Source organism: Tauraco erythrolophus, chromosome Z, assembly GCF_009769465.1.
Source record: "Tauraco erythrolophus isolate bTauEry1 chromosome Z, bTauEry1.pri, whole genome shotgun sequence".
Taxonomy (NCBI): domain Eukaryota; kingdom Metazoa; phylum Chordata; class Aves; order Musophagiformes; family Musophagidae; genus Tauraco; species Tauraco erythrolophus.
Genome location: NC_141496.1, coordinates 74,142,235 through 74,165,246, shown reverse-complemented (window position 1 = coordinate 74,165,246; position 23,012 = coordinate 74,142,235). Strand labels below are relative to the sequence as shown.

The window sequence follows — 23,012 nt, the reverse complement described above, 5'->3', positions numbered from 1 at the left end:
AGTGTCAGAACCCTCAAATATTCCTGGTATTATGCATGTTGCATATAATACATACGATGTACAAAATTTTAATTTATATTTGTTCAATACGACCTGAATAATTTATTTATGGCCCTATTTTTACATTGTAAGCAAAATTAATGCCTTCAACATTTTGCTTCAGTTTTCTCATATGGCTTCAGTCTTCCCATCACACTCAGGTTGAATGAAAGAAACACACGTTGAAAATTAATTTGAATTTGTACTCTCTCATAGAATAGTAACTACACACTACAAAAACTCTTGAAATCATACTGCTACAAACAAATCTTACAGTCCCTTTCAGTATTTTACAACTTATTATGTGAATATTCAATCTAGTCAGTATTTAGAATTTGTTCCCATGCACGCAGAGACCTTCCTATGACCATTAGCTACAAAACTGTAGTAGACCTGTCCTGTTGATAATGTAAGACAGAACGGTTGCACAGGGACAAGTAAAAGTGATTCAAAAATTTGTTTAACTGTTTTAAATATGGATTGAGATTAACAGCATGTTATATTTAGACCTAAACTCATGCAAATAACATGTATTTTATGCAAAAAAAAAGAATACAGAATGGGAGACAATGAACTACAAGCTACACGATTGTCAGAATAATCAAAGCCTTGATAAAAATATAATTTTAATTTTATACCATGTGCAGGACGATATTTCAACTATGCATTAGGTGAACGCACAAGATCAACAAGTACGTCAGGAGACAAATGTCATATACGTATCAGCATTCAACATGTAATGGCTCAGCAAGTGTCACAGATTTATCCAGTTGCAATCAGTAATCACTACACAGTTATGCACCAGGTGCTTGCAGCTAGGGCCCAATCCAAAGTTCAAATCACCTGCAAGAGTGGTGGGTGCTTGTGGAGGTGGTACAGGCCTTGCAGCAGGTTTAAAGTCTTGTCATTCTGAAGAAGTGTGAGATTTATAGCAAGGGACAGTCAAAAAAGCTTTCAGGCACATGATCCTTTCTCCAGGTCCAGAGAAGAACTTGTTTGTTCCACAGCTCATCTTTTTCTTTTTTTTTTTTCCCCCAACTACATCTGCTCATCTAATAAAATTGCCTCTCATACAAATGGTGCCTCACATATGCCCTCAGACCATTACAGCCACAACTGCACTCCTTTTCACAGCTCAGTGCTTGTATTTAGTTCCCACATTTACCACAATGCTTCTTTGACTCCAAACAAGTGTTTTAGTTAAAGTAGCGACTAATTTTTCTTACAGAGAAAGTAAAAATCGGTTGCTTTAAAAGAGCAGCCCTGATGCATCTTAGAAATACAACACAGCAAGCGTCACACACACTGATACTGAGACACAAGTTACTCCTGAAACAGTAATCAGGAAAAAGCAATATTTTTCTTCTCCACCAAAAATGCTTTTCTTTGACTCAGGAAAAGTGAACAGACATTATGTTATGCAGAGCCATCCCTTCAGCCTTGCCACACAGCTAAAACTTATGGTTTCCCATCTCTTTCTTGCACCGAACCAAAGCATTTGCAGGCAACGGGGTGGGAAGTCCAGGCCTGTGGCAGCCCCTAGCTCACTGCTGTCTTTCAGACCCACACCTCTCATGTGTCTGAACTTCCCAGGCATTTTGGCCAAGCTGCCGACACAGAGGCACCACCAGCGCTTCATCCTCTTTGTCTCCTCCACCGGTCTGATTAGTGCATTGAGATCCCTCGTAGGTTTTGCCTCTCACAAAAAGGATTTATGTTTCAGAGAGATGAACTGTGCTTGAGCAATAAATTTGACTGTAACTTCCTTTCTCTTCCTATTTGCCTCTACCATCTTCTCTTTCTGGCAGCAGTATGGAGCGGATAGGAAGAAAAGGGAATTTCAAAAACAAACAAACAAAACAAACAAACAAACAAAAACATTCACAAACTCGTTATTTTCCTGGTGCAGGGCTGGGATTTGTAGTGGTCTTGCCACTGCCTCTTCGCCTGCCAGCTCCTGATAATCAGACATAAAGCACGTTGCTCAATAGACCCATCTGACTCAAGGACCTTGTTGATCAAAACCGCCACTCAAGTGTAGGAGAGGAGCTGCTCCAGCTGAAGAGGCTGAAGCCCAGGGCTGAGGGTTGCCGAGGCAGCCTTGGTTCCCATTCACGCACCTGGCCTCAGCAGAGCCGGAAAAGCACGAAGCAGATGAAAAGCTAAGATGTACATCCTCTCACTCAGTCACAAAGCACTATAGATTTTCCAACTATCTGTCTTCCTTTTAGTAAATCACCTCGATTTTACCAAACTCGGAGTTCCCAAAGTCTGCTGGAAGACTGGAAATGGGGGGAAGGACCAGAGGAAGCTGACAGCTCATTGAGAGACAGGTCAGATCAGGCAGGACATCTGAACTTGAATTTGACAATTCTTTTAACTTTGGTTTTCAAAATTCAGTGAATACTAAATGTACTGAAGCAACTGCAGGGTCTAAGTTAACAATACTTTTGGTGAAAAACCTAGGAACTTCAGAAAAGATATTCATAGAGCAATTCTGCCTAGCCGAGGTCAGAGTGGCCTGGCAGCAACTCTTTATGTATCTGGAACAAAAGACACAGTACTTTTCTCACCTGGGAGTTAGGGAGTCTTAAAGAAGTGTTTGATGAAAATGGGAAGAAAAAGGACAGCCGAATATCTGCCACCGCGCTGATACACACTTTTCCAGGGGAAGGTTCCTGGATCTCTCTGTTCAGAATATTCTAGAACATTTTGGGGGGAAGTCTTTACACAGATAGCCTAGTGATGTGGAAAAGACATCCTAAAGACTTCTTTCCGGCTTGCATTGCCAGGCAGCACAAGGCAGACGTAAGCTTTTTTTGCAGCAAATGAAATTTGCAGATGCCTCTTCAGCACAAACACCTGAGCCACAAATCAAGCCCAGAAACAGATATTGCTGCCCAGTTGGGAGTGCTGCTTCCCGACTCGTGCGCGCAAACACTTGTCTAAGCAAGGCAAAAGAAAAAGTTCTTGACGTATCTACATGGCTAAACAGTTACACAGAGTCTGGAAAAGTTGGAAGTGACTAGATTCACTTCCTTTCCAATAAGAAAATTATTCGACACAATGCACGTTACACCTTTCTAAGACCCATGCTGTTTCATTAGCTGGGCTCAGATAAATACCAGTGAAGAGTTACCTTGATCTCTTGTAAAATTAGCTACTGCGCTGTCTGCAGTAGGGACAACATGCTGAGTTCCAAATCTGTCCAAGAGTATTTTCTACTTTGCAGATGGTCATACTGTGGAGTCACTTTCTTGGCACAAAACACGTTGTGTATTTTGAATATAATTTCAGCACGCAAATGTATCCAGTGAAAAATTACCAATATGCGTTTTCCGAGGCTGACCTATTCTGCTTTAAAGTGACTTGACATCTCTCTGAGACAGAAAAAAAGACATTTTACATTGCCATTTTGTTCCATTAAAAAGGCTAATGCCCTGATATTTTTCGTAGCTTTAGTCATATTTTACTCTGACAGTTATATAAAGTAGCCCACTCAGGAAGCTCTAATCTGTTCCTCTATGAGACACCATCACATGAAAATTCCCTCCCCTTCTTGTGGTTTCAATGATTTTTTTTGGCTGTGATGCTAGGTTTTGTTGTTGCAGTTTTTAATTAATATGATTTAATTGATTAAAAAACAGAATTCTGGAACTCATATTTCAGGGTGATGACAGGCAAATAAAAATTGCACAGATTTTCTCAATGTATTTGGAAAACATATAGCCATCTCAAATACTGAGACAAAAACTGTGACTAGTTTTTAGTCTGAAATGTTTTATATGACGGGACCTAAAAACTACCAGTATTGACTTGTTAATATCTTCTAGTATCCTATAACTTCCAAATTTATCTTTACCACTTTCAAAGTGTAGGTCTTCACAGGTTAAAATACCAGACATTAAATTTCATTTTTTAAATGAAAGCATGACACGTCTAGAAGAATTGTACAGAAGGCTCCCAGCTATTTCTTCACAGTATTCTATTCCTGCCAATTTTTTTTAATAATTTATAAATTATTACCAAGTGTTGTGTGCTGAGGAGAAACAAAATCTATACCCAATACAAAAATAACTTGCTTCTGAAAAATAAAAAAAATGGAGACAAAAAATACATTTTTAGAAATCCATTTAATAATTCAAATATTATTTGTTCATTTGCAAAACAGGCAAAATAAGCATATGCCATCCGAAGTAGCAGAGGAGACATTCACAAGCTCTGAAGACTAAACCAGTATGTTACTGTTTACAGATCTTCAAACACCAACTGGCAAATTGACCATGTCTGGAAGATGTAAAGCTGAAGAAGTAGCCAAGGGAAACAGAGCAGAGAGCACGGATAGGAAGAAGAGGCTAACTGTGTGGCATGGATGCACCTACTGCCACAAATTCAGAGTACTGTGCCAGGCAGGGAGCCTCCCCCACAAGTGGTGCAAGTGATGCCATTTGTCACACCAGTTTGACCAAAATGAAGCCTGTCCTGACTGCACAAGCAATGGATAGCTTGGAAGAAACAGTTTGTGGAATAAAGCAACATTAGCAGATGTGGCATGCACGCTGTTGTCACTTGTAGAGCAAAGAGACGACGACTCCTTTTCTTCCCCTCAGCTCATTTTGTTTCTTGAAACGGAGTTTTTTCACGTGTAGAAAATCTACAAGCAGAAAATGAAAGGAAGCTGGCCGACTTCGTTTTTAGTTTATCTAATAAACTTTATACAGTAGAAGGTCTGAATTTGGTAAATGCTAGACATAGAGCACCACATGCTATTAGGTATGTAGTATGCCATCTACCCAATGGTTGTTATTCTTATGCTCCTGCATCTTTAGTGTGAGACTCACATCTATCTCCTAACAGAAGTCAATGCACTCGAGAGGACTCTTTCACTTTTACTGCCAAAGAAACTTTTTATTCATTGGTATGCTCAATGACAGCTCTGTTCTCAGTATTTATAGATGATCTAACTCGAGGGAATATTTGAGGCAATTTCAGTACAATCTGTACCTTCTTTTATAACATGCAAGTTTCAGAAACTCTGTTTCATTCATCAGTAACAGAGAAGTCTACATGATCTTGATGACTTCTTCTAATACAGTAATTTTGAAAAATGGTCTTATTTTTAGAAATGCAGAGTGAAACTGTTTATCAGGTAGCACACCTCATTTAGATATATCTTTTCACTCTGCATGCACACACAGTCAAGTTTGTGCTTTAGCAAAACTGGAGAAAAAGTATCCATTTTTCCTTACAGCTATGGTGAATGTATGCCACCAAGAGGCGATGCTGAAGGGGCATACAGCTGCTTTTCCACTGCTGAGAACATAGTTATATATATACATCTGCAATTAACCACTATTTAGTCTTTGACAATCTTGGTCAGAAGTTTGGGGTATCTTTCAAAGAGGAAACCTCTTACAATATTGGTTGTAGCTTTCACAAACATAAAGTGGTGGGTATATGAAACTTCTGTCAATAATACCGAAAAACTACAGAAAATTGTACTTAGATGTTTAGCTTTGTTAGGCAGCTCCAATCTTTTAACTTTTTTTGTGACCTTCAGGCTTTTCTCCAATCAGTCTCATCTCTAGCTGTTAATTCTAGTAGTCATCAGGGAGATGGAGAGAGAGAGAAATCAAAACTTTCTTCTGTTGCTAAAACAGGATCATAGCAACCTCCAAACTGGGTCTAGCCTCAGGTCATTTACTATAGTATCTTATCTCTTAAAAAGTAGCCCACAGCAGGTATTTCAAAGGAAGACATAGGAAACCTTGCAAAAGTAAAATTAAAACATTTAATCTAACAGATATTTTTCTCTAACCCCTAACTGGCTTTGTGTCAAAAGCAGGACTTTGGAGATAGATATCTTCCAAACCCCTTTTTTTATCAGAAGATTAGAGTTCTAACAATGCCCTTTTGAATAACTCCAAAAGATAGATAAGATAAATGACATTTTCTAAAGATACAAGCTGTATTTGCCAAAAAGGACTGTCCAGGGGTGACGAACTGTCTGGTGTGACTGAACATGTCATATGAAAGACACTTAAATTCCTGTCTCTTCATTTCCCTGTGTAATCAAACTGCTAGGTGCTATCAGCAGAAGAACTTGCATGTCTCTGTTTCCAAGGTGCTAGGCAGTTGTTAACTTTGCATTGCAATTTGTATTTAAAATTTGTTAAGACCACTGTGCCTCAGCCATTCTGCTTCTGCAGAGCGAAGTGGAGCCACCAGCTTTCTGAAAAAACAGGGTATAGCTATACTCAAAACTGCTTCCGTGGCCATTTGGCTTTCAACTCTCCACCTTCCCCATTCCCTTCTCACAAAGGCAAGTTGAATGGGGGAGCTCAATTAATTATTCTCGCTCAGGCTTTACATTACTATACATCAGTTGAATTAATCCAAATACTAGTTAACATTTTCCCCACTAATGCTATATTGAAAACGAAAGATTTTGATGTTAAACACACAAAACTCTATTTATTCTAACACGTTTCTGTGCTAATGACAGTTAAACGAGCAAATGTAAATTATTCTCTGACAGCGTCAGGTACTATAGCTGTCATTGCCCCCTTAGAGGTGTGCTGTATGAATTATAAGGATGGGCTCATCTACTTTTGGGAATCCTGCTTCCTGGTGAACTAAACAGTAGTCAGCACCCTGTGCTTCCTGGAGCTTTGGCCCTGAAGTAACTGTGCACAAGGAAAGAGGATTCTCGTTCACACCCCTTCCTACATAGAGCTGTGCATTCAGATTGCTGTGCGGGTATGCCATCCCCTAAGCACTATCCCAGATCCAGAGTCCACGTAGAAGAAAGCAGGGGTGAAACATACTCACCTTCCAAGCAAGAGAGCATGTTAAGAAGGAGACTGAATACAGAATTCACTGCAGATAACACGTTACCTAGCTGCCCTCAAAAATCACAGGCGAAACGTTCTTCACTTTCAGTGTCTTCCATCCTTTTTTCAGTGGTGCTTGCTGACAGTGAATTTCTGGAAAGAATACAGACACAGTTGAAAGAAACACTACATCAACTGAACTTCATTCATATTGCTTAGCATTGGACTCGAACCCAGCTCTAAAATCTGGATTTCCATCATCTCCCCTCCAGACGTTTGGGATATTGGCATAAATGGGTTTGGTTTTCATGGTTAATAAACTTCAGGACCCAAATTTGAAGAATCTCTTTCAAATCATTCACCCCCACAGAGTTCATAGAAAGGATTGGGATCAGAGTTTGGATCCAGGTCCACTGCTGATATGAAGTATTTCAGTCCTCTGATCTACTTGCTATTAGCACAACATGCAACATAATGTTTTACTCGGCATGAGGAGGTGCGATTTTCTGAAACTGCATGCAGTAAACTGATTGCATTCAGTTAAGATACCAAGGCACATGCAGCCAAACACAGCTGTAGGACGAAGAGTGCATGCACCATCATTCTAATTCAATCCAGCGCACAACTACACTCACGCACGCAACACGGTAGTGAAGACTCGCTACACTATAACGGATTTAACAATAAGCATACAAACATACTACATGAACCGCAAACACGGCACATGTTGTAAAAGAATGTTACCTGATTTTTAATTTTTTTTTAATAAACAGCCTGAGGGCACAAAGGGCCTGGCCATGCAAGCTTAAGAGCGGTTCCTTTCTGTGACGATGATGGTAGGTTTCAGATGAACTTAGGACCGCTTGCCACCTGCGGTTAGCTGAGCAGTCTTGCCTGCTAGTCCTCCCGTTCCTCCGCTATGTTGGGGATGAAACACTTCTGTTCGTCTTGCTGCCCAAGAAAGTCATCTCAACTTCACATACGTTACAAGAATTATCATTGGATAATTAATGATGAAACATGTGGATTCAGCTGGCTTTTATTTATCATTGTGCATAACTGCTGACCCTTGGCTTGCGCATCCATTTATTTGCTCAAGAATTCACATGACGTTACGTTCCTTACACAAAAGAATAAATACAACAAAACTGATTAATCCTACTCTAGTTCTCCTATTTCTCCTGTAGTGAAGGAATCTCGAGATTTCAAATGCGTAATGACGAAGGGAAAAATCTGCTATAAATTGTACATAGCTGTTCATTTTTCCTCAAATCAGATCCAAAATTAGGATAACAATACCTTTTGTCAGGCACCACCAAGACTGTTAAGATCTGATGAAGAGTATGACAAGTGAAAGTGCTTGCTCACTGCTTTCACATGAAGACAAATGTATTGCTGCGAGTTTTAGCATTTTAATTTACAAAAAGCGAAAAAGCAAAACAAAGACAAGTCACAGGCCAGGAACGACAGCATTAGATGGCACAAGCTGATTTTTCACATGACTGTGACAAGGAAAGGAAGACTGCTGACCAAACTGTTTACACTGGGGCTTCAATCCGGTTCCTGGAGTTGAAGTCACAGTTCTTCATTTGTCAGACTGGTCCATGTCTGCACACCAATCTATATGCTTTCCTAACGCATGAATTATAACAGCTGGGATTTTCAAAACCATTCAAAATATCCAGACAAGCTTTTCCCATTAACTTCTTATTTAATAAGAAGAGGTGTCTAATTCACTAGGTAACTGGAAATCTTAGCGTAATTTTTAAGGAATTTCTAAATATTCACCCAATGATTTAAGTCCCCTTTACAAGCACTAATTCGTTTAATCACACAGTTGTCTGTGACTGTGGCTAATGATTTCTCCAAAATAACACCCAATGTTTGCAGCAAAGCCAGAGACTACGCATCTCACCCCACCATGAGTAAGCCACAGAAGTTTTTATCTTCTAGGAACTGGTGCTGCTCATCTTTGGGCTTTTGTTGCTCCTCAAGGCTAGGAGAGAGATAAAGTGACATACGCAATAACCAGAAGACAGAAAAAAAGGCAAACGTAGGATTCCTAATGGCTGACTTCCTATGTTTGAGCAACATGGAGGAGAAGCAAAGGTAAGAAAGCAGGAAGGGACAGGGGTGTGATGCAGTGCTAGAAAGGGAGTAAGTACTTTGGCAAGCACAATGTGTGCTTAATAGGAAGAAATGCATCCAGACTTCCACACTGAATCAGGTAACTTGGTTCATCTTTTCTAACTGGTTTTTAATTGTACTTAGTAAATACTGCATAATACCAAAAGTCATATTGGCCCAAGATAGATCACTTTCATCTACGATTGATTTTAAAGGTCTTGGAAAAAATAATAGATTGAACAGGTGTGACATATGCAGTAGGATCAATTTATAAAGTTATGGGTCAGAAAGGGATCAGAGCTGCCTTGACACCTGTTTCTCCAGTTATGGGAAACAGCATAGAATAGTTTATACAGCCCCATACACAGAAAAGCTTTTACTGCAGCTATGGATCAAGGTTCCTCAGCTGGAGCAGCCACAGCTAACACTACTAGATCTACAGACTCAAGCCTCAGCACACTCTGTCTCGAGCCATCAGGTTACAAGCACAGTTTTCTTACTGGTGACAGGCTATGAAGAAATCAGCAATGGACATAGCTAAATATAAATGTATGACACAGTAGACATGAACATAACTTTCAGGTACTTTTATTTTATTTGTAATCAAAAGGCTGCAGAGGGGAAAAGGGAATTGGCGCCTGTAATATCAGAGCATCAGCCTTATTAACTCAGTACATACCTTGAGGCGTATGTTTTGTTTCTTAATGCCCATGAGAAAGTTCCATCAGCAAACACGAATTTTAATAATTCCTTAATATTATTTTCTTAATAAAGATTCAGCTTGTATGTGAAATGCTACATGACAAAGCACAGCACAGACAGCTTCCCGTGGGTACTTAAAACTTAAGACATGGCGTGAGGATTTCTAGAGAATATGAATTACTGAAACGCAGATTAAGATGCTAGATCCTGATTCAAAAGTCACTTAAAAACTACTTTCAAAAAAGTTTTAGATCAGGAACTACAGCATTAGAAAGATGAGTAATAAGTCTTCATTGCTTTCAGATAAATAGAAAATTGCAAATCCAAAATAAAAAGCAAAACAGGAAGATAGAACTTCCTGCTTGAAAAAATATCCTGTGCTCTAGATGTGATCAGAGGAAGATGAGCCAAAAAAAAATGCCCACTACGTAGTAAGATATGCTATAACTTGGGCAGAAAATAAAAAAAGACAACATAATTCCGAGTCTGTTTCACAGTAAAAGCCAAGAATCATTTTTGCATTGAAAGAACTGTGAGACAAAGATACTACGTTTGTGCCAAACATATTGCTTTAGATCAGCAAATATGCTTAAGTATTAATGGCAGAGTTGTGTCTTCAAGCTAGATAACAATAAAAGTGCAACGCTATTCCAGTGAAGACATATAATGAAAGAGACTGTGCAGAAAAATAAAGCCGAATTCAGTTCACTTTCAGGTATATAATACAAACCCAAAAACTATCACAACTGTTTCACGTGCCAGTTGTCATTTAACTTCCAAATGGTAAACACAAATGTGCCACCTGCATTGGAACTACAAGTCTGCTTAGACATGAAATCATTTTAAAAGGTCATTGCTGCAAATACCACAGAACTGTACATGATGAGTTTAAAGAAATACAGTAGTAAAATTCTCAAAGGCCTCCATAGTCTACATTGCCTGAAAACCATAATTCTGTCATTTACCTGTCCTTGTGCTTTTATGCCCCTCATCAACACAGTATCTTGACAAATTAGTGATTAACATTTTGTGAGGATTCACGATGTCCAACTCAAAGCTGCTGTGTGCAAGTGTAACTCACAGTGAACGCATATAGACCATACAATCAGTATCCAAGCCTAAAAATAAGTAATTTTTCTCATTTAATAAAAGAAATACTTAGCTGTCGATGGTATGACAAATGGTTTATCATAGACTATCAGCAACTGTTAAGATGCCTCAAAGAGGTGAAATTCAAGTATCCAGTTATATCACTTCATATGTGTTCTTTTGGAAAGGATTACTTCATTATTTCAATGCCAGAATTTGAAAACATTGTTTCTAGTTCCTAGAAGACGTCAGTGGTACAGTCCTCTGAAATCAATGAGCTCAGCTTTTCAAGTGAAAATGCCTGCGAAACACTATTTCCTCTACTTCTCAGAAAATAGTCTCCCAGAAATAAAATGATTCATGGACTCTTCTTAAGACAGTGCTGTACTTACGTATTGCTCTTACGAAAACACCGTGACAGACTTAAAAGAATTGTAATAAGAACCTAATAACAGCTTATTGTTTCTTACATACAGCCTGGAAGAGACAACATTCTTTCATTTGTCTCTGGTATGATTGTGGTGATGTATCTTCATTTGTATCCTTCTGTAATCTCACATATTTTCATAAGAAATTAGTATTAAAACCAATAAACAGGCAGCTCCAAACCAGCTCCCTAGACTCATTTTGACAAATGCATTGTAGATTTTAAGCATATCCTAATCCTCACTGGCTTAAATGTCATGAAATTGGTACCTTATTTGGCATAACAAACAGGCAAAAATTTTCTAAAGCAGTTCCTTGCACATCAAAAGACCATGAAGAAAATATCCTTTTAGCCCCATTGAAGCTATATCAGTACCAGGTGAGAGATTTACCTTTAAAAGCAAAATTAAAAAGCGGACTTACAGTATCCAAAAATTATTTACTATGTGTTTTGCCATCTTCCTGGCCTTTCCACTCTGGGACTGTCCTGGTCTTGCTGGGATAGAATCATAGAATCAATTTTCTGTTCAGAGAAGCTACATTTCCAAAGTAAGCTGCAATTTTAAAAAGACTGCAGCACCTGATTTGGTGAGAACAAAGTTGGTAAGACTAAAACCAAAGTTGGTTTAGTTTGTAGTCAGCCATGGTATGCAGGTATCCATAGTGATAAAGGATTTTTCAATTTCTTCTTGCTAATGATCCAGATGTTCAAGAACCTGGGGGGAGTGTAGCCAGGCTGATTGACACCTAAATTGGCAAATGGATATTCCATACCATGTAATGTAATGCTCAGTATAAATCGGAAAGTTTGTTGAGGATGAGTTCTCTCTCTTCCTCAGTGGTTGCCATCCCTGGAGGGTCTCGCCCGTCATTCTGCTCCCAAGGCCTACTCTGTCTCTTCTGGGATTGTGATTTAGGGACTTCCCTGCTCCGAGATCACTAGCTGGGAACAGGCTGGACATTGGTCAAAGGGTGGTGAGCAGCTGCACTGTATATCCCTTGCGTGTTTATATTATTATTGTTATCATTATCATTATTTCCAATTTTTATTTTATTTCAATTATTAAATAGTTCTTTATCTCATCCCATGGGTCTTTCTCCTTTCCCCAGTTCCCCTCCTGGAACAGGATGGGGTCGTTGTGTAATAGAACAGTTGGCTATTGTTTAGCCCTGGATACAGGCTAAACATAGACAGGGACATGATTCAGAAGTTACTTTAAAAACCATACTTGTACAAAGTCTTACCTTGCAATCTGTGTTCTAGTATTGAAGTCAAGAGATCTCATTGAGCGTAAGACTTCTATACACCCCAAGTACTGTAAGGAAAAAGAAAGAGTTGGAAAACGTATTAAAACTATTCTTGAGTTCCAGGAGAAAATGCAGCTAATAATTAAAAGGCATCGTACAATTCTTATTTTTACATTCGATTTATCCTATGTGTCAGGTATGTTTTTAAGATTATGCTCTTGTATGTCACAGATTTGTTCCATAAACATTTTATTTCATTTAAGTGTCAAGTCTGGTTCAACATAACTTTTTACATTTAATCTAATCACTGTAATACACCTAGTTCATATTATGTTGCTGTGCTTTTTAATTTTCCTCTATCTTAATCGTTCCATTTTAGATATAATGCTAATCAAAGTAAAAAATAATATTAATGAAAAAGGAAGTGTGGTAAAGCAAATTCATCTAGCACTGGTTAGTAGGAAAATCTTATTTAAGAGGGAGAGAACTAAGCCTCATTAGTACAAAAAAAGGTAAATTATAGCAGGGAAAGCTGAAAAGAACACCAGCAATCCAAAGAGGATTTCTTAATAACCAGCTCAGGGTTAGATGGGATATAATATTTTTATTAATGACAGTAGTATGAAGATATACGACAATGCTAACAAAATATACTAATAACCCATACTGGGAGATGGCTTTAATAGGGTCATTCAAGAGAGGAATGACATGAAGGTTAGCTAGTATTATGAAAAGACCAGACTCACTGACCCAGATTTCTGCCTTGCATCTCCATGAAACAGAGGGAGTGCTCTTAGAAAATATTTTAAAATACAACAATATCCATCACAGGAGCAAGAAAACCTCAGGTGAATCTTCCGGACTTGCTTCCAAAAGTGGGCATAATTTGCATGTGCTAAAGTCTACATGCAGCTACAGCTCTCAGCAGATATTTGGATAGTAGCTTTGTACAAACCAACTCACGCGTGGCATATCCCACGGCAGGATCTTTGTGCGTAGGTTAAGTACTCAGCCACACACCTGACTTTTGAAAGTTAGAGGAAACAGGGATGAGTCTTTACATAATAAGCCTGATAATGCTATTCCAGTATTGTGTTTTCATTTCGGTTTTATATCAGTTTTTATATCCGTTCTATATTTGGGCAGGTTGGACGAGGCTTTGAGCAACCTGGTGTAGTGGAGGGTGTCCCAGGGGGGTTGGAACTAGATGATCTTTGAGGTCCCTTCCAACCCTAACCATTCTATGATTCTGTGATTCTATGAAACTGGTGCCAAAACCAAGTGAGGCCACCATTTTGTGTCTGTTTAGGAATTTTATTTATGTTGAAAAAATGATCTTTTGATTAGAGAATTACTATACCAGTAACTATACTATCTAGAATTTTGGCAATGCTTTTTCTGTATAAACATGTACGTCACAACCTATTTCCAAGGTCAAGGAGTATCTAGTTTGTTTTCACATGTCCATTATTATTTAATTTATTGCTATCAAATGTAAAAAAGTCATTACCACACTGAATAAAATAAACTAGAACATCGAGTGACTCCTATTCAATCCTATTAAACTTGGATTATAATAGCCCACAGTTTCTGAAAGAAAAGATCTATTTCTTAGAATTTTTTAGAAATCTCCTGAAATCTCATGTTTTTTGAAAAGCCTTTGGAAAATGTCTTGTCTACAGAGGTCCTGGCACATGGAGGTTCCTAGCTAAGGGTCATACTCTCAAACTGTTTAGATTATCATCCCTCCTCTATCAGTGAAAAATTAGGTAATCCTTGTATTTTATTAGAGGTAGGTTCCTTTTTACATATACTTCTGCCTGAGTGCTTAAAGCATCCAGAATGTTTTCATGCTCCAATGCCAGAAGTTAAGCCACTAACTCTATTTTTTAAGAATCTCAGAGAGTGATTTGATTTGCATGGAGATGAAGTTCATTAAACATCAGTTGAGATAATCAGCTGAAGTCAGTTAAGTTATGCCAATGTAGAACAATGAAAGATGTTTTCCTGTACTCTTTGTCTGTCATTTTGTTTTAGTTCTAGGATGCTTTTATAGATAAATTTTCCCAAATATTTATTTCATGTGAGATACTTTTATAATTAAACGCGCTGTAAATGGTATAATTATTCAAAGGTATTCCAATGATTTTTTGTTACTGAAATGTTTGGTTTCCATTATTTCATCAACTTGTTCATTTAGACCACTCAATACTAAAACTGTCTGGGATTGCACTTGTTTTTTCACTTTTCTATATTTGCCACAAGTCTTTTAAAACGAAGTGATTGTACAGTTATGAGAATCAGGTCCATCATTCCACAGGAAAACTCTGGAAGGTAGTTTGACAAGTACATGCAGGCGTGCAAATAAATACACAAACACATGTACACACAAGTCACTGCTGAAATAAACACACAAATAACTAAGACAAATACCCATAAACGTACTTAGAAGGCGTGCATTTAGACTCCTTTGAGTCATACTACCTGATCTGCATTAACAAAAGTAGAGACAAAACCAGACTGAAGGAAGGCCAGATGGAAAAGTTATCCTGTACTTGTTTTATGCATAGCACGCAGACAGCTGAACACAACATAGTAAGGCTTGCAGTATTCCTGACTGATCAAGGCAAAGATGGCAACTGATTTTCTGGGATAAAAGATGTGAACACTTAATCACCACGGCATGTTTTCAAGTAACGAAATTACTATAAAAACTGACATTCAAAAGGTCCAAAGGCCAACTACAGGGACATAAAACTCACCTACTGCTATGCTTCAATTATTCCCCAAGACCAACATTGCTCTCTAAAAATATCCATTTGAAGTACATCCTGACAAGGATCCACAGAAAGAAGACATACAACCAAGATAGCAAGTAAATAAATTATTCATTTATTTCAACAAATAAATATCCTGATTAAAAAGAAATGCTATCTTTTGCTTTAGGCATTCCATGAAACATTTAAAATATAGTTATAAAACAGTCTACTTCTAAAAAAGTTCTTCTTCACTCAGCACTTAATGTATATTCTAACCAATCAGCTATGGTGCACTGTGATATTTATGAGCTCCCACTAGCATCCTCCCTCTCGTTGCTCAGGAAAAAAATGTACAGAGATGCAGCCCACCTTGAAGTAGGAAGATTTAGGACCACCATTTCCATGCTCTCTCAGATTAACATTCTGCCTTCTGTCTACTTTCTGATATTCGAATGAGTTTCCAGCTTGTGTAGCTTCATTGAACAGTGCTAATCCCCGAGAAAGAAGTCTTTCACATGAACGAATACCTTCCCATTCAGAGGTTTTAGATTCATAACTTGCACTTCTCATGCTAAACAGCACCTTGCAGGAAGCTGGTGTAAATCTTAAAGCAGAGTGCCACATGCTCCTGTGACCATACCTCTCTCATTGCATGAGGTTCCAACATCCTTATTAGTTACAATTTTTCCAGGTAAATGTAAGAAAAGGCCATATATCCCACATTTGTGGATTGTCCCATAGGTGAAGATTTTCCCATGTTTCCTAAAGTACCTTTGCGTTCCCTATGATGCAGTCAGAAAATTCTTGTTTAACAACCAAAATTTTTTACTGTAGCCTGTGTAAGAAAGGGTACTGAGTTCTCCCAACGTTTGTCAGAAACAGACAGTTCTACATGAGTGCTGAGTGCGTTCACGTTCTTGGAGCAAAGAGAAAAGGCAAATGAGGGTAGTCATTGTCAGAGACGCCTTTTGCCCCACAAACATGAACAACCTTGTTCAATGTTTCCTAACAAGCTCATTCAAAACACCAAGTTACTGGAAGAAATCTTCCATTGTGTGACTCAGAAGCTAGTAGTAACAACAGCAACAAATATATTTACAAAAATGTAGCAAGATGTAGCCCCATACAGCAGTGCAGCAGTCCAACCGAGGAGTGACAAGAATGCTTCAACAGAATATGCACGTCTAATAGCAGACGAGTGTCTGCGTAGAACATGGGTAGCAGGAAGATCTGCCCATCGCCTACTCGCAAACAAAATAAGGACTCATAATCTCTGAGTCTGAACTACCAGAGTATCATTAGCTTACCAAAACTGCATGAGTATTCTTAGCAAATTAAGATGGACTGGTTTTAATCTGTCTAACTAGATGACCATCATCAAACCTGAGTGGTTCACAATATTGCAGATGGTACCTGCAACACACAGGGCCCTGTGCAAGTTCACAGAATCACAGAATGTTAGGGATTGGAAGGAACCTCAAAGGATCATCTAGTCCAATCCCCCTGCCGGAGCAGGACCACCTAGATTAGATCACACAAGAACACGTCCAGGCGGGTTTTGAACATCTCCAGAGAAGGAGACTCCACAACATCTCCGGGCAGCCTTTTCCAGTGTTCTGTTACCCTTACTGGGAAGAAGTTCTTCCTCATGTTTAAGCGGAGCTTCCTATGTTCCAGCTTCTATCCATTTCCCCTTATCCTATCATTGGCTGCCACTGAGAAGAGCCTGGCTCCATCCTCATGACAGTCACCCTTTCCATATTTATAATCATTAATGAGGTCCCCCCTCAGTCTCCTCCAAGCTAAAGAGACCCAGCTCCCTCAGCCTTTCCTCACAAGGTAGATGCTCCACACCCTTCATCATCTTTGTGGCCCTGCGCTGGACTCTCTCAAGCAGTTCCTTGTCCTTCTTGAACTGAGGGGCCAAGAACTGGACACAATATTCCAGATGCGGCCTCACCAGGGCAGAGTAGAGGGGGAGGAGAACCTCTCTCGACCTACTAACCACACCCCTTCTAATACACCCCAGGATGCCATTGCCCTTCTTGGCCACAAGGGCACATTGCTGGCTCATGGTCACCCTGCTGTCCCCCAAGACCCCCCGGTCCCTTTCCTCTGTGCTGTTCCCCAACAGTTCGGTCCCCAACTTGTACTGGTACATGGGTTGTTCTACCCAAATGCAAGACTCTACACTTGCCCTTGTTGTATTTCATTAAATTTCTCCCCACCCAACTCTCCAGCCTGCCCAGGTCTCTCTGAATGGCAGCACAGCCTTCAGGTGTGTCAGCCACTCTTCCCAGTTTAGTGTAATCAGCCAACTTGCTGACCATGCACTCTGTTCCCTCATCCAAGTCATTGATGAATATGTTGAACAATACTGGTCCCAGTACCGACCCTTGAGGGACTCCAGTGGATACAGGCCTCCAACTAGACTCTGTCCCACTGACCACTACTCTCTGGCTTCTATCCTTCAGCCAGTTCACAATCCACCTCACTAGCCGTTCATCCAGACCACACTTCCTCAGTTTAGCCGTGAGGATGCTGTGGGAGACTGTGTCAAATGCTTTACTGAAGTCAAGATAGACCACATCCACTGCTCTACCATCATCCACCCACTGGGTGATGTCCTCATAAAAGTTATGTAAGAGATAACATGGTTCATCAGCAAACAGACATGCCAAAAATTAGCCAGTGCCTTCAAATACCGATGCATCTGAAATCTGCATTACTCTTGCATAGCTGCTGCTAATAGCCTGGAGGCTCAAAAAATAGATCCAGATTCCCAGGGTTTTGGTTGGTGTATGTAGACCTAATTTTTTGAAAACAGAAATCTCTGAAATATAAGATAACCTGTAATAAATTGGTCAATCCACTGCAAGTTTCCCACCCACAGGCTTAGGCTGTCGTTTTATTTGGCAAGTATGCAAAAGTGAGCATCTTTTTACTTGCCACATCTGTTCCTCATGTGTATCTCAAGTAATTTCCTTACATTTGCATGATTCCTTTTTGGGGGAGGTTGTTTATTTGTTTGGTGTGGGTTTTTGGGTTTGCATTTTATTCTTGTTAACCAAAGAGCTAGCCCAAAATTAAAGTATTCTGTGAAAGTAGATGAGTAGTTAGCATGAATGGACTAGGGCTGGTTAATTCTAGTTGAGGACTCCCTTATTTAAAAATAAGAGCTTTTATTTAAAATTCAGATTATGTTGCTTCTATTGCTACACACATATATTTATGCATCAAAATGACAGTTCCTTCTAATTTCAGATATCATCATTAACAGCCAAAGGGGCTTGTGAAATGAACACTTAAGAGTTCCACAACGTTCCGCTATACTTACAGCTACTTGCAAGTTTGCTATCTACCCTAAATCATCTTAAGACTCAAGCCTAGATAAGCCCTAATGAGCAGGGCATAATACAAAAATAGTAACAGCCCAGGACTTGACTTCAAGATAGTAAGTTTGTCCACATGTCAGGATTTTTAATATCCATATTGGTGCATGAAAGGTGAAAAAAAAAACCCCACACAAAAACAAACTCAGTAATAGCCAGAGACTGCAGGATTGATAATTTAAAGTATCTTACAAAATGACTTTTTCTCTGCAGCAAACTAATATGAAACGGTAAACCTGAAACCTTTTGCTATCATATTAGATGAATTTCCCAGCTTAACTGAATTTACAATACCCACCCTCTAAACCACTGAAGTGAAAAGAAAAAAAAAAAAAAACACCCACACCACGAACAAGGAACTGTAATCAAAAGGTGTTCCCTTTAATAAAACAAACTAACTAAAAGAAAAATAGTAATATGTGCCACAATACTTCCTAATTTTTTAAATTGTGTTTTAACTGAACATGTATTACCTTGAATACCTTACTAATTTGACTAAGGCATGCTTAACTCAGCTAATCAGCAGGAGAAGATCACAAAAAGAGAAAATAGCTTATCACAACACACATTTGCTTCTTTACTGCATAAGGAGATCATTGTGTAATTATACGTATTTGATTAAACTACATAGTATTCTGTAGCAGTAAATTTATTAATTTTCTGAAGATAGTGGAATCTTAGAAGCATTATAAATTCATGAAAGCACTAAACATTTATGTTGAGAGAAAAAGTGAGAAAAATAGATTTTTCTGAAGTACTTCAGACACATCTGGCAATACAAAATCCTTGCCAATCCATAAAATAGTGCTCTGGTTGGCAGTTATCAGTCTGCCGGCTACTTCTTGGTACCCATCCGATAACAGAGGCAGTAAGAAGTCATTGATAAAAATCTGTCTGAGGAAATACAGTAACAATACCATCCTTGCTATTTTTTAAGATAAACTGGGTACAGACTTAAACCAAGAATTTCAAATGAATAATTATTCTTTCAGTTACCCATAGCAAAATGCCTACCCTATGATAGAGCACTTCCAAAGAAGGCGGTAAAGATACCGGCACATGGCAGGAGGACCTTTCCTTACACATCTTCAGGAGGAAAGGTAACTGCTTGGCATTTTTGTAGACAAATCTTCTATCCTTACTCAAGCAACCTATACAAGGAGGACATAAAGCCTCCACACCAACAGTTTTGCACTCTTTGAATTTGACATAGTGCCCCTGTACCAGCCTAGCTCATCGAATTGGTGTGGGAAGCAGAGAAGGTCTGGAAGCATAGCTCTGCATCCAAATAGATATGGGACTCCTCCTTTTAATATGAAACACTGTCTCCTCATCCTGGTCACAACAAGGGGCCCAGACATAGAAAACTGATCTTCCTGAGTTCTTCTTCACCTAGATTCTCCCATTAGCAAAGCAAAATGAAAAGAAGGAAACGAAAGAAGGAGAGTGTGCTAAATAACAGTGGGGATGCATTGCATGTTACCCACAAACCCAGCAAGCTTCTTCAGCGGTTATCCTCTTAAGCACAGTTACCTTTAACTGCAATCATTTGCTAATAATGCTTAGTCTTTAACAAGGGCTAATACTGACCAGTATTTACAGCAATCACGTAAGTTTGCATAAAATTTCGTTTCCAATGGTAGTGAAACGAAATATGATGTGCTTATACAGCAGCTTGAAAAGCATAAATCCTCTGGCCAGTTAGCAGAAAGGCTTTCAAACCTTTTCAAATCAGGTAAATGGTTCATTTAGTCAGGATAAATATGGAGGCAGCCTATGTTTTGAATTCACACTGAATAAAAAGGTTGCTTTAGAAGGAAGACATCTCTACATAGCAAAGACTGAAGCTGTCACGCGTATTTCATCAGTACAGCAGACCAAACGCAGGATATGAGCTGATGTCACCAGCAGCTATGTGGACTGAAGACTGTGGGAAGCTCCTACGGCTGAATTTATACTTGAAATCTTTTAAATATAGAGTTACTGCATTCATATGGAAAAAGAGTATATATAAACGGACTTTATACATATGATGCTAGTCACTGACCTAAGGTTGTGGCTCAGCTACCTGACTGGGACATAGATCTTGGTGGGAGCTTGATAAATCTTTCTGGACTCAAAAATCAGCTGGCCCATTGGAGCACAGAAACTACTTTTGAAGCCAAACCAGAACAAAAGGTAGCAGTTAAGGCGAGGTACTTCTCTGCATCACCAAAAAGTCAGCATTTTCTGAAGACCTGCACTCTATTGTGTAATAAACTACTTTTTTTTTTTTTTTTGACCTCAACAGCTGCCCAGTGTTAGGAGGGTGTTTGCCAAACCTTGGACAAACCTTTTGCTGGTAGGTGGAGAACCGCTGTACGTTCTCCCGCCATGGCCGAGGTGAACATTCCACCCAAACGCTGACACCACAGAAGTCTGTGGGACACCCTTTCCCTGCACATGTTGCTGATAACACAAAACACTCTTTGGGGAGAAGAGATAGCCTTTAGCAAATACTGGCTACCACTGACTGAACAGATAGCAGCATGGTGGGACGGTCTCACATGCACACGACATTTAGATTTATGTCAGCGTACCTAGGTATTTTAAGCAGAAGAATGGAATCAAAGATTAGTTCTGTGACATTTCTCATGTAGGGTGAGTTACAATGTTGGAAAAAACTGTGGACAGAAGCAAGACTGGATATTCAGAGAGAAATAAATTTGTAAGAGCAGTAGTCACAGAGCTTTAAGACAGCTGCTAGAGATTTCAGTTTCTCTGGTACTTTGGGGTAGAAAATTGGCTTTTAAATGCTCTGCTTAGCTATTAAGTAACACAATAGTGAGATCTTGCCTAGCATGAGTGTTAATATCCCAGCCATGCCATACTCTCCTGTCCTTCCCTCCCCAAGGGCAAGACTTCAGGACTACTTGAAAACACAGATCTGCAAGGGTATCTGATGACTGTGCTCTACCACTGTATGCTGAGAGATCTGTTCTGTGTCTTTGCCTTGTGCTTCCCTGGTATCTGCACAATGGCACACCTGCTCAGGGGAGCAGCGATCCTGCATGAAAGAAACACTGGCAGCCTTGTTCTGAATGAGGAAAAGGCCCTATATTTAGATACAGTCAGGATCTAACACCAAAAATGTGTCATAAACATATGTGGCTGTGAAAAACAGAAAGCCACTCTTCTGTGCTTTCATACTTCTGCAGTTGGTAATTTTTATAAGTAATCATGTATAGAGCTTTACAGTCAATCAATATTTCCCCCAAAGGGTTTCTTCTCATTAAAGAATGCATGTTCTAATCCAGACAGAAAACTCTAAGTAAGGATTGATTGAATGGAAATGGAACGGAAAATCTAAACCCAAGTCTTCTTTGGGGTTCAGCTACAAATAAGCCTCGACCCTTTGGCTGTAAATTTATCATCACAAATTGCTTCATGAGACAAGTAAACCAACAGAGCTTCTGAACTAGTACAAATGATGATGGATATGACTGTCAATAGGTTTGCATTTCTCTTGGAAACAGGTAGTTTGCTTCTTCAGTAACGGATGAGAGAAGAACACAGTTCTCCCAAGAATTCCTCCAATTTTGGCCAACAACTAGCTGTTTCCTGTTTCCTCTTGTACAATGATTGGCTTCTATAGCATAAAAATATCTTAAATGTCCCTATATATGTGGACTTTAACTATTCTTAACTGGTAAATGTTAACCTACTCTTTCAACAAACTGCCTTATCCTATTTGAGCACAAGGTTTATATGTGCACAACTGTAATAATGAAGGGATTTAGGAGGCAAACACATTTATTTTGTGCATGAGATCAGTACCTCCCAGAAATTACTTCTATGATTTATATACTTTGATTCATTTAACACATTATTTTTAGTATAACTCAATACTATTTTGGCAACTTACAATGTTTACAATGTATTGCTTCTCTACTTTGTTCTTTGAACTGAATTCTTGGATTTGTGACAACAGGAATGCTGCTAAAATTACGCTATTAAACTATTTTGGTAAAAGAGGTAACTTTCATAAGCTCATTATTTAATTATCATAGTAGAGTTATAAAGAGTTTTCATAAGAGACTGCAAGGAAATTCTGGAGGCTCAGGAGCGAGCTGTCCCTGTGTGCCGGAAATCGAGCCGCTGGGGTAGAAAACCAGCTTGGATGACCAAGGAGATTTGGGAACACCTCAAAAGAAAAAGGGATGTCTATAAGTTTTGGAAGAATGGGCAGGTGTCCAGGGAGCATTACAGGAAGGAAGTCAGGGCATGTAGGGAGATAATCAGGGGCGCAAAAGCCCAACTGGAACTTAGACTAGCCTGCTCCGTAAAGGACAATAAAAGTCCTTCTATAAATACGCTAACAACAAAAGGAGGGCTAAAGATTACCTCCAGTCCCTACT

General features: G+C 39.1%; 1 protein-coding gene across 1 annotated transcript in view; it reads right to left on the bottom strand.

Moving 5' to 3' along the window:
• Positions 1-23,012, bottom strand: part of SHC3 (SHC adaptor protein 3) — a 62,695-nt gene that overhangs the window by 25,994 nt on the left and 13,689 nt on the right. The window contains exon 2 of the mRNA XM_086629123.1: positions 12,462-12,532. Within this exon, the coding sequence (XP_086485249.1) occupies positions 12,462-12,532 (71 nt within the window). The remainder of the gene's footprint in view (positions 1-12,461; positions 12,533-23,012) is intronic.